A 12681-nucleotide genomic window follows, 5' to 3' on the forward strand; every position below is an offset into this window, starting at 1 on the left:
ATCCAGGCCCTCCAGTCATTACATGCATGATCGTATATTCTTTTTCCATGGTGCTAGAAAAGGCAAACAGAGGGATTAGACAGCAAGTAAGAAACCTTGCTGTTATTGAGCAAGGAAAAGGTGAAAGTGTTAGAAGGGGAGGAGAAAGATGGAGGTTATGGTGGATCTTCTCAATTTTTCTTTAAGCATCAAACATTTGTGCAGAGGAGAGTGGGGTGAAGCATCCATGAGGAAGTAAACTGCTATTTAGAAAAGTATAACATACATATACCAAATGGACTAGACCGTTAGCTGGTGTACTCCACTGGAGATTATGGAACAGTGCAGGTTTGCATCAGCTGAGGGTCTGGCTCAGTACATTTACAAATCTACAATATGGATGTGTCTACACAGCAGCATTATTTCAGAATAACGGCTGTTATTCTGAAATAACAATGCAAGCATCTACACAGCAATTCTGTTATTTCAAAATAAATTTGAAATAATGGATGGTTTATTCCAACTTCTGTAAACCTCATTCCATGAGAAATAATGCCTATTCCAAAATAGCTATTTCGGAATAGCAGTAGTGTGGACACTCCACTGTTGGTATTTCGAAATAGCTCCTCCCCAGGGCCATTTAAAGTAATTACTACCTACTACCTCCTGGGGCTCTAAATTGAGGTAGCAGGTTCACATTAGGGAAGCCTGCCTCAGACTAATTTTGAGGGTTCCTTGTAGTGCAGACATGCTATTTCGAAATAAGCTATTTTAGAGTATTTCTCCAGAATAGCTTATTTCGAAATAAGCATGCAATGTAAACGTACCTTATGAGAAGAATTCCAAGAATCATGCCAACAATAGCTGTTATCTAGTGCATAACATGGCTCTCATGGCTGGAAAGAGCGATTTTAAAGTTTTGCTTGTAATTTGAATGACAAATTTGAATTTGTCTCTCTACAGACAGTAATATCTCGTCATCGATGTGATGCATAACATGAAATGACCAACATGATAAACTTGGCCATAGTTATTAGAATTATAGCAGTTTTTTTATTGGCCAGTTTTTTGTTTTTCAACATTTTGCTTCAACAATCAAGACAACAAATGTAACAAGACTGGGGTTTATTTTGTTTTTCTCTGTGTACTTACTTGATCTGCAAATCCACTTATCAGAGACAGATGTGGAGCTGGATAAGTTGCAAAAATATGGGCGGTTGCATTAGATCCTGTAACTATAAGCTCTCCACCACTGTAGTTCATGAATGCATCTACAGAAAACATAGCCATTGCCTGGTTATGCTTGCTTATCAACATTACAGACAGTGGGAATTGCAAATCACATTCTCATTACAAAGCTACTGGATGCTGTTTTTTTTGGGGATGAGGTCATGTTTATAAATAATGGCTGAGGAGAGATAAAACCACGTCCTCAGTGTTTCATTTTTCCTATTCATTCAGGCACTGCAGTGCACTCTTGTCTGTTACATTCCAGCTTTCAGATCTGTTCTCAAATGTTCCTTCTTTCTGATTGCTCGCTCCAGACCAGTGCTTGGAAACATTTCCTGGGCTTCAACACTTTTATATTGTTCTACAAAATGTTTCTAGACTTGACGTAACATCTTGGGATATCCAGCTTCAGCAGCATTCTGATTTTATTGTTCTAGGACCATTCCGGTTACAAATTCCAGCAGACAAGGAATAATGCCATATTACTGCATAATATTACATAGTATAGTCCCTTGCAGTAGGAAAGGAACTCGCCTGAGAAATCTCCGGTCCCAAAAGAGCTTGAATTCTCTGCTCTGTGGGAGGGCTTTACTTTACTCCCCTGCCAGACATTTCTTCTGATACCTTAACATCTTCCTGTCTGGAGAAAAGGAGTCACTTTTCTCAAATATAGACATTTTCCAGCCAAAGAGCTCAGATCCCTGGAAGGCACTGTTTGGGAGTTGGTGTTTGAATTCAGTGGACTTATTACCCTTGATTTCTCTGTCTAATTTAGTATTTGCCAGTATGTTCAGAGTTGCATTCCTTTCCCAAATTATAGTCCCTCCTGGCCTAAAAGAAATGACTGTTGCATTTTCCTACTTATCCAACCTACTTTTCTTCTCAAGTAGCAGACAGAATACAGTTCCTTTTTTCTTATCTTTTTGTCCATAAGTAAAGTATTACTATTTCTAGCCTCAGTCTTCATCATGGCCAAGCTTTTCAGACTTGACTAGTAATCTTCTTGGGTGCCAAACCTGAGGCACCTTACAGTGTCCTGATTATCATGATGTGCTAAGCACCCCTTTGCAAAAGTCAGGCCTTTTTAAGGTGTCTGAAGTCAGACATCCAAAATCCCTCCTCGGTTTCTGAAAATCTACAGTGCTGCCCCGAGTGCGCTGCCTCGAGTGCGCTGCACCGCTGCTCCTGTTCCATGCAGCCCTCGTAGTAGAAGCAGCGGTGGCATCAGCAGCTGGGAGCCCTGGGCCCTTTTGAATCCCCAGGCACAGGGGCAGTTGCTCTCTTTGCTTCCCCTTCTTCCCCTCTCCCTGTTGGTGCAGGTCTATCTTATTGTCACATTACAGCTACAGTGCGATATCATGGGGGGAAACTCATTAGGCCAAAAATAAATGAGGAATGCATTATACATAACAAAATAAGATATTTTAACATAAAACATTCTGTAATTTAATTTAAAAGGTTTGAGATGACAAAATTCTGGTCCTAAAGATCCAGATACGCTGCCCAGATCCTAACTTGGAATGAGCTCTTCCTAAAACTGGCTCTAATTTGGCTTCTTAGGCCATGGAAACCTGTGTGAATAGTCCCTTTGTTCTACCTTTCTTTTGTTTCACACCATCAGCCCATCTCCTCTGCCCACATGATGGGACCGGGGGAGGAAGTTCATAACTTTCCGTCTGTGAATTTGTAGTGTGTTAACTATCTAGAAACAACTTGTCACCTTGACACCCTGAGCAGGAGGAAGGAAGGGGTCACCCACGCCAAGCACTTGTGAACCCATGAAAGACAAGTAAAGAGAACAAACCAAGCATTGCGTTCTCTGCCACACTCCTGCCTTCAGATGGTGCTATGTGAGCGTAGAAATAGCCTGGCCTATCTCAAAACGGAGGCCACTGGTAAGCATCGCTGGCTTTGGCTAGAGCCAGGGGGAGACTCAAAATGGTTTCTGAAAGTTCTCAGAGGTAAGAGTGCTCAGGTCTGTACATTTTGTAAGAAAAGGGGGAAGCTAGAGAGAGAGAGAGAGAGAGAGAGAGAGAGAGAGAGAGAGAGAGAGAGAGAGAAAAGAACAATTCAGCCATGTATGCCCCATGGTTGTTTTATTTCTAGTTTTGTGTGGGCTTGGCATTAGTTTAACTGTGAATAGCCTTTGTGTTAGCCCTTGACTAGCTCTCCCCATTTGGGCCTCCTCCTTCTCAGTGGTGGATGCTTCCATCACAACTACCAATTAAGAGAAAGGGAAAAGAAAACTTTAAAACTGTGCCCTGCTTTTGTTTAATTATAGGCAGTCCCCGGGTTACGTACAAGATAGGGACTGTAGGTTTGTTCTTAAGTTGAATTTGTATGTAAGTCGGAACTGGTACATATTGTAGGGGAAACTCTAGCCAAACATTTCTCCAGAGCTCAGTTTTATTCTCCCACACCTCACTTCCCTCAGTCCTTTATTCTCAAGCTGAGGTGTCTGCTGAGAAAAGCCGCTCCGCGTCTCCCTGGTCTGCTGGGGGGGGGGGGGGGGGCGCTAGCTTCGCGTCTCCCTGGTCTGCTAGGGGGAAGCAGCTAGTGCGGGGTTGCCTCACCCCGTTTGTAAGTAGGGATCCGATGTAAGTCGGATCCATGTAACCCGGGGACTGCCTGTATATATGTATATCAGTCAGATTACAACAGAAACCTGTTATTTGATGTACCATCTTCTTTCTCCAAGTGATGAAGGAAAATTTACTATGGGGTAAAATATAAAAAGGACCTAAGTTCCATTGACTTCTATATAGGCTTTGGTGCCTAAGAGCCTAAATCACTTTTTAAATGAGACATATGCTCCTAAGACTCTTTGGAAAAGTTGTTCTGGTTTCAGAAACCACAAGCAATAGTATAATGGGAGGAGCGTGTATGGGTAGAGGGAATGAACAATGACTAAAGAAGAGAGACAGTAGAGGGCTTAGGGAAATTGGAAAAAAGGGTTCCTATAATCCAAACTCCTAGGTGACAGTGGCAAAAAACAAAGAAAAATAGCATTCATGAAATACAAACACGCAGAGAGATTAACAGAATCCAGGGTGGGAGAGGTAAGGCTGGGACCACAGAAGCATGGAGTGAGTCCTTTTAAACAAGAAGCAGCGGTTAAATAAATGATCACGTCTTGGATGATTTATCGAGTCAGGGAGGACTTTTAATATACAATAAGTCTGACTTTTATTTTATTTCGCTATCATGCCACAACATGTCTGAGGGTGTGTCTAGACTACATGCCTCCTTCGACGGAGGCATGTAGATTAGCCAGATCGGAAGAGGGAAATGAAGCCGCGATTAAAATAATCGCGGCTTCATTTAAATTTAAATGGCTGCCCCGATCTGCCGATCAGCTGTTTGTCGGCAGATCGGGGGAGTCTGGACGCGATGCGCCGACAAAGAAGCCTTTCTTCATCGGCACAGGTAAGCCGGTTTACCTGTGCCGATGAAGAAAGGCTTCTTTGTCGGCGCATCGCGTCCAGACTCCCCCGATCTGCCGACAAACAGCTGATCGGCAGATCGGGGCAGCCATTTAAATTTAAATGAAGCCGCGATTATTTTAATCGCGGCTTCATTTCCCTCTTCCGATCTGGCTAATCTACATGCCTCCGTCGAAGGAGGCATGTAGTCTAGACACACCCATAGAGAGAAGCATGGTCCAGACAGAGTGGGAAGTCAGAAATTCCTGCATTCTAGTCTTATCTTTAACAAGTCACCACTTAACCCCTTTGCCTCAGTTTCCATCTATAGGCTTAATACCTAGCTCAGAGAGGTGGTATGAGACTTGATATCCCAATCTGTAGCCTCACTGAACAACATCACCAGTATTACTTGCATGAGGGCTGCTGGATCTGTCTTTTAATATTTCTGAAGTCCTTGGAGGAGGGGAAGCCCTATATACATGCTAATAATTAAAAATCTTTGTGAGAAATGCATGTTTTTAGAGGGTCTAATTTCCCAAGAATGAGTAATTTTTCTAAATTGCAGACCTTTTTCTGTTTTCTGAAATGTTAGGTCAGAGCCTTCCCCCTTAGTTCTTCCTTTCTCTTTTGTGACATAAGGCCCAGTCCTGAAATGAGCTGCATGAGGCAGACCCCTGTGCCTGCTTAGAACTCATTGAAGCCTCAGGGTGCGTCTACACTGCAGTGCTAGCTCGAAATAAGTGACACAATTTGAGCTATACTAATTGTATTGCTTATTTTGAGCTTATTTTAAGATAATCTATTTCGAAAAGACAACGCCAAATTTCAAAATAGACCAGTATTCTGACAAGTCCCTTAATCCTCATAGAATGAGGTTTACTGGGACGTCGGAATAGCATACCTGTTATTTTGATTGCATTTCAAAATAACGGGTATGCTGTAAAGATGCAGAAAATGCTATTTCAGGATACTGGATGTATCCTGAAATAGCGCCGCAGTCTAGACGTACCCTCAGAGATTTCCTTACTCCTAGCAAGTCTGCTAGGCCTGTCTAATATATACTTACCATAATAAACCCCAAAGACAGCTGCTGCTCCAACAAATGCTCCCAAGAATTGTGCTAATATATAAAAAGGTAATTTGGTCCATTTCAACCTTCCAGTTGCGCACATGGCTAATGAAACGGCTGGGTTTATGTGACCACCTGAGAAATAAATCACAAAACAATACTGATCATATAGATAACACAGAGAAATGGGGGGAGGTGGAGTGTTTGTAAACATGCAAACACTTCGGAACACTAGACAATGTGCATAGGTTTGCTCAGCGAGCAGTTATTTTGCTACCTCTCACCGTATTGGGATGGGGTGGGATGAAAGGAGAAAGTTATTGATCATTCATTCTGTTTTCCAAGCATTTATTAAGAATAGTAGGTAACATTGACTTGTTCATACTGCAAATGCTGGGCTATGTTAATCTGCATTTGGGAAAAGGGGCATTAAGTCATCTTTATGCTCCCCTTTTGATCCTGGGCTGGATAAGAACTGAGTCTTCCCCTGGCATAAAGTAAAATACCTCAGATTGCTCAGCTTTGTTCTGGCTAGTGGCTATCTGGAATCTGAGGAACCTTAGAAAATAGTTTCACCCTTACCCCTCAGCTGTAAATAGAAGTAGCGGTACCCCAAACCACACTTCTATGCTGAGTTCCAAGGGGTGGGGTCTGGGAGCTGCTGTGGTGAATGTATAAGCAGAGAGGTCTACTTTTAAATATTTGGGCAGTGCTTAGATGTATTTGTGATAGAGATCATGTAAGTACCTGGATATTTAGGGAGGACTATATTTTTCCAATAGTTTACTGTAACAACTTCATTATCAAAATCGGAGTCATGTTGTTTATTAGATCACGTATTATTCCCTTCCCCAAACACCTTTTCATTGACAGTAGAAAAAAGTGTGAATGTCTTTGTCAGCCTCATTATTGGTGGCTGAACAGTAGATTCTTAAGAAATGCATATTTCTGGTTACCTTAATAAGCAGGCTTCAAAATATTCTAAAATGTAAATATGATGAACTTGGATTTTGCTACAGTGTAGAACATGCCACACACAGCAGCTTCCAGGTAACACCACATTCAGGGATATATTGAGATGAGAAAATGTTGGCCTTTTGTTTGATAAAATGTATTTAAGAAAGTGATCTTTGTCAAAGGGTGGTAATGGAGAAATTTCCATGCTTACTTGGGCTGCATTATCCTCTTGTGAAACTGTATGCATCTATTCCATGTGAGCAGATAAACATAGATAACAAGTAGGAGAAAGACCTCCCTTGTATTCTTTTCAAAGCTGTCACCTAGTGGCATCAGTCTGGAATGAATTCTGATCTCTAATTCTTCCTTGTAGAGCTAATACAGGGGTGGCAACTTATTTAAGAATCCTTCATGTAAATGTTGTATGTTCTTGTCTTTTTTCTCTTTTTCTTGCTCTGTCTGAAATGAACAATTTTCTTTTCTTTCAATAACCACACAATCCCCCAGCCATGCATCGTGAGTACATGCCAGGGAGAGGATTATAACCTGCTACAGGAGCTCATTAGAATGGGCAGATAAAATTAGATCTGCAATGTGCTACTCTAGTGGGTTGACTTACTTGACTTGGAAGAGACCCAAGATTCTTGGTCTTTAAGCCATCTGTTGCTCTTTCAAATGATAAAACAGAAGCATCGACAGGCTATGGAATGTGTCATTTCCATGTTAATTCAATAAGAAAGATGGAGAAGCAGCAAGGGCGAATGCAAAAAAATGTGGGGAAGGGAAATCTGAGGGCATTGACAGGGAAGTAGACAGCCCCAGAATGGGGTGGGAAAAGAAGAAATTCCCTAAAAATGGATATTCTACAACATATACAGTTAATTAGATTTTGGGTTGTTGCATCCTGTTGACACATCTGCTCTTTCTTACGGAAAATTTGCAGCTTCCAGAACCCCTTCTTAGAGTAATAGCACAAGAAAGCACAACTATGCTGCTCTTGCAACCACTTTGCCTTGCCACACTCGAGCCCCATCAATTTAAGACAAGTCCAGATGAATATCCTTTTAAGATACAAAAAAGTCAGTTGTGCTTTCCAGGTTATTTTCATTCTGCTACATGGGAAGACGGAATCTGGCCCTATCCACATCACAAGCAACAGTTGTAGTTAATCCTTGCTCAGATTAGAAAAGCAGCCAGACATACTATGCTATCAAAATGAAGCTTGTGTGGTACTACTGAGCCACAGTTATCTGTCTCAGTGGAGGTAATGAGATTTGGCTGTTTTACAATACACTGAACCACTTCTTGGTATGAACCTAGAAACATCTCTCAGTCAGTTATCTCAATGTATTCTTTGTGTAAAACACACTAGAGAGGAGAAAACAAACAGCACCCCGTCCTAAAGCAACTAGCGTTCATGCTTTTTGTTAGGCTGAACTGCCCCTCTCTGTCAGTGGTCAGTCTCCTCAACCAAAACTAGAGATTTTATTTCTATATGGACAGCATAAAAGCAGAGAAACAAAGGGAAAGTCTCAGAGCACAAGAAGAGAATAATTATAGGTCTGCATTTTATCCCCCAATTATGAAGAATGTCTGGCGTGTTTAAACCTTCTCCTTGAATCTCTTAATCTTTTATTGCTTTCTGTAATGCTGGATTCCTAAAAGTGTCCAAAATGACATTGTTTTACAAATCTGGGGAGAGGGCACATAGGAACAGGTGAACATTTGCTACTTTAGGGTGCGTCTACACAGCACCTTAAACTTGAAATAAGATACACGATTTGCACTACTCAAATTATGTATTTTATTTTGAAACTATTTCTAAATAACCAATTTTCAAAATAACATGCTATTTCAAGCCATTCCTTATCCCTTGTGCAATGAGGTTTACTGGGATGGCATATTAGCACGCCCGTTAATTTGAAATATATTTCAAAACAAAGGGCAACTTGTGTATTATGGTATCCTGAAATAGCTATGCAATGTAATGTAATCTTACTGACCTGAGACCTAAACCAGCAGTCTGGCTCAACTCCTCTTTTTGCAGATGTGGGAATGGCAAAGCTATGTCTGAATGTGACCCTTCTACACCCCTGAGCCTAGGGCTGTGGTTGCCAACCCTCCAGGAGTCCTGGAGTCTCCAGGAATTAAAGATTAATATTCAATTAAATATTATGTCATGTGATGAAACCTCCCGGAATTCACCCAACCAGAATTGGCAGCCCTACTTAGGGCTGGCTAGTGGTGCAAGTTAGAGCAGCTTCAGCGCCACTTGACCTTGTGCCCAGCTGGGAAGCCCAGTAGCTGGGCATTGCTGTACTCTAGCAGCTTTTCCTAACTATGCTGCCCACGGAGCCCTCTCTCAGTGGCTTGGCTGGTTTCTGACCTGTGCAAAGCACTTATTTGGAAAGGCCAGGATTCCTAGGGGCCTTAATGCTGTAGCTTTAAGTCCAGAAGGAAAACTGGTGGCTAAATATGTTAAATAGTGACAAAGGAAAGTGTTGGGAGGGACGGGGTTAATGGAAGATCTGATCTGTCCTCTGCTATAATGGAGCAGACAGCATTCTGAAGTTACTGATAAGAATACCATAAAACTGGACTATATATAAATCTGTGAAAGCTGTGGTATGGATGCTTCACAAAAACAGTGACTTACCTGACACACCCCCGGATACATACACCGCCATGGTGACTGCCATGGCAAATCCAACGTATACTGTTACAGCTCCACCCAGGGCCCCTCGGCTCAGGACGTCTTGGGCCACACACCCACATCCGAGTGCCTGTAGTTCAGAAGCAAATGTAAAACGTGAGCATGCTGGCACCAATCTGTAAATGAGAACTTATTGGATTGTTTGTAACTCCTGCTAGCTGCATGAATGGCAGGGAAATGTGCTAGGCAAGAAATGCAAGCATTTGAAATCACTGGCATGTGGACAGCCACTACTTCAATTGAGCTGGGTATTGGTTTTTCATCTCCCTCAACTCAGTGGCAGAAAGTATGGCTTGCTGTCAGTGTTCCCTGTAAGCTGTGCACTTGGGCAGCCACCCAGGAGAGATTTGACTGCTACTCAGCTGATTAGCAATCTGTGGCCACAGATGGCAACATGTGCTTCTACAGGTGGTGCACACTTTCACATTCCTCAGTGCACATTATAATATTTATTCTGCACATGGGTGAAAAAAATTAGAGGTGGAGGGTAGGAATTTTACCCACCAGTGTCCTAAATTATAACAGAGAAAGATCTGGTATTCATGGAATAAAAGTGAACTTCTAGGTTGGAAGACAAAGTGCTCTGACAATGTTACATTTCTCTTCTTGCTTCATAAAAAGGCAGCAAACCCAGCTCTTGCCTCCTATCTCTGCTTATATTAGTGTGCATAGCCTTTTAGCTGGTCTCTCCCATGAAACTGCTTTTGAGCTTCATTGGTGAAATTCAGCCCAGTGCGGATCTCATACAAGAGCCCTTGTGCTAAGAGTCAGAGGAAAGGACACACCTTCAGGGATCCCACCTTCCCAGAATTCAGCTTGATTTATTGTGTGAAACAGGATCAAGTTTATATATTTATTTTTTATTTTCTTTCAGACTAAATCCTTTTTAATACTTCTGTTTTCTGAAGTTCACCTCCCAAAACAAACAAGGCCATTCTAGTGGCTGGGTGCTGGTTGGCAAAGATAATTCTGTCTGGTAAGATTTCAAATTGATAAAAATTGTAAAATACAGATTGTACCTCCAAAATCTGGGACACTCTGGTCTGGCAACATCCATGATTCTGCCGGATCACGGATGCTCCTGGAGTAGAGAGCTCCAGAGCCTAAGGGCAGGAGGGCCAGCTGGGCAGAACATCAGAGTCAGCAGCCCAGCTGGGGGCAGTGTGGGACCAGGGATGGAGCCCTCCAGCAGCCCCCAGGAGCACGGGGTTGGGGCCAGAGCCCTGTGGCTTCCCCTGGCTGTGCAGGGCTAGGGCTGGGGCTGCACGGGGCTGGGTCAGAGCGCCAGCCCCACAGCTGCTCCCAGCTGCACAGGAACGGAGCCCCACAGCATGAGCAGGAGCCAGCAGTAGCTGGAAAAACAGCCTAGCTAGGTTGGGGAGGAGGGTGAGGCAGGGTTGCTCACTGGGGCAGCCTGCCAGCAGTGGGTGTTGGGCTTGAGGGGCCAGTGGCAAGAGACCTCTCATGCAGGGCCAGCTTTAGGAAGTGCGGTGCCCAATTTGGACTGTTTTGGCGGGGCCCCCCCCATCCAGGGTTTTTTGTTGAGGAAAAAAAACCAACCCACCACCCACACTACAAACCACAACCACACACAAATATCACATCAGAAGTAGATCTGATCAAAATGTATATCAATATAGTTGAACATTTAAAAAAATGCCATCCTTTATTACACAAAATTAAATCAGTTCTCTTAAGTGTAGGTCAAATATTTTCAATTGCAAATTATCCAATTTTTTCAATAAAGTTTAAAGTTTGATTTTTAAAAAGTTACCAGAGAGCGTTGCAGTTTTCTGTTACATTGATTTACTTTTTAAATAGCAAAAATTGAGTATTTGTTAAGAAAGTGTCAGTTCTGTGGTCAAATTCCAGTCCTTAGTGATTTCAGCACCAATGATTTCACTAGGTAATATGGTACCTCACCACTGTTGCCTCCTTGCACTGTCCTTCAACACATTGCCTGCATGTTGAGTCCAAGGTCAGTCTACACAAGATTTTATCAATGATTTTTGCTCAAGCGATCACTGAGGCAAGACAAGGACTCTCAATTGATTCTAGTCAGCTCTGCCTTTGAACACTGGGACTGTGTCTACACTGGCACCCTTTTCCGTAAAAGGGATGCTAATGAGACACTTCGGAATTGCAAATTCCGCGGGGGATTTAAATATCCTCCACGGCATTTGCATGAACATGGCTGCTGCTTTTTTCCGGCTCGGGGTTTTGCTGGAGAAAAGCGCCAGTCTAGACGGGATATTGCGGAAAATAAGGCCTTGAAAGTAGGAATAAGGGATCTTCCGGAAAAGGGCTTATTTTCTGCAAGATCCCATCTAGACTGGCGCTTTTCTCTGGCAAAACCCCAAGCCGGAAAAAAGCGGCAGCCATGTTCATGCAAATGCCGCGGGGGATATTTAAATCCCACGCGGAATTTGCAATTCCGAAGTGTCTCATTAGCATCCCTTTTACGGAAAAGGGTGCCAGTGGAGACACCGCCTGGATGTAAAGTATCAGATATAATTGAGGACTCCCAAATGGACTATACACCACAAGAAATGAAACCTGTTTCCATTTTCTGTGACTTTCAGTTAGATGTGACTCACTATCCTCTGCTTAGTGTTCAAATTATGGTAGACCCTAAGACAGGTCATATTAAGTTCAGGTCTTTTACTTTTAATCATACAATATGGATAACAAACAACATTTCATTCTCCCAGCTCCAAGTCGTAAGTAAATTTCAACCCAAAAGAGCCAAAATTGATCACCTTGACGCAGCAAGTGTGTCTACTGATCTCTGTGGCAAAGTAAGTTGTCTATATAAATAACGTCTGCTCCTGAAGGCTTTTCCTACAGTTGATTAACAGATGGCAGTAGATAGCTCATTCAGACCACTGGCTGATAATAGTTAGTCACCCTGACCAGTCATTAACCAGTCGTGGACTCACCCTACTCTCCATTGTCTCTATGATTCTGATGACCTGTGACAAAAAAGGAGGGTAGAAAGGGAAACTGAAGGGAGAGACCTCTCTAAATTCACCAATCAAAGAGCAGTATTACCAAACCAAAAATCACAAGGAACACCTACACAAAGTTATGAGAATGGTCTACAAATCATAAGATTTTTTAAAAATAAAACGTTGCCCGGAGGCGGCACCTCCGGTTCCTGGAGCAAGAGCTCCGTCTCCAGGACCACTGGGTCCAGGAGGACCTGACGCTGCACGGGAGGAGCTTGGAGGCCCTGGAGGAGCAGGGCCGTGCCCTGCGAGGCCACCTCCAGAGCCTGCTGGACCGCTTCCCAATTCCTCCTGCTCCCC

The 12681-nt window shown here is 42.9% G+C and overlaps 1 protein-coding gene across 3 annotated transcripts in view; it reads right to left on the reverse strand.

The window, feature by feature from the left end:
- Positions 1-12681, reverse strand: part of AQP9 (aquaporin 9) — a 60778-nt gene that overhangs the window by 21711 nt on the left and 26386 nt on the right. For all 3 annotated transcript variants that reach the window (XM_006112465.5, XM_006112466.5, XM_075897325.2), the window contains exons 2-4: positions 9317-9443; positions 5701-5838; positions 1132-1250 (exon numbers count right to left, since the gene is read on the reverse strand). In XM_006112465.5, the coding sequence (XP_006112527.2) occupies positions 1132-1250; positions 5701-5838; positions 9317-9443 (384 nt within the window). The remainder of the gene's footprint in view (positions 1-1131; positions 1251-5700; positions 5839-9316; positions 9444-12681) is intronic.

Source organism: Pelodiscus sinensis, chromosome 14 (assembly GCF_052426305.1).
Source record: "Pelodiscus sinensis isolate ZL-2025 chromosome 14, ASM5242630v1, whole genome shotgun sequence".
NCBI lineage: Eukaryota > Metazoa > Chordata > Testudines > Trionychidae > Pelodiscus > Pelodiscus sinensis.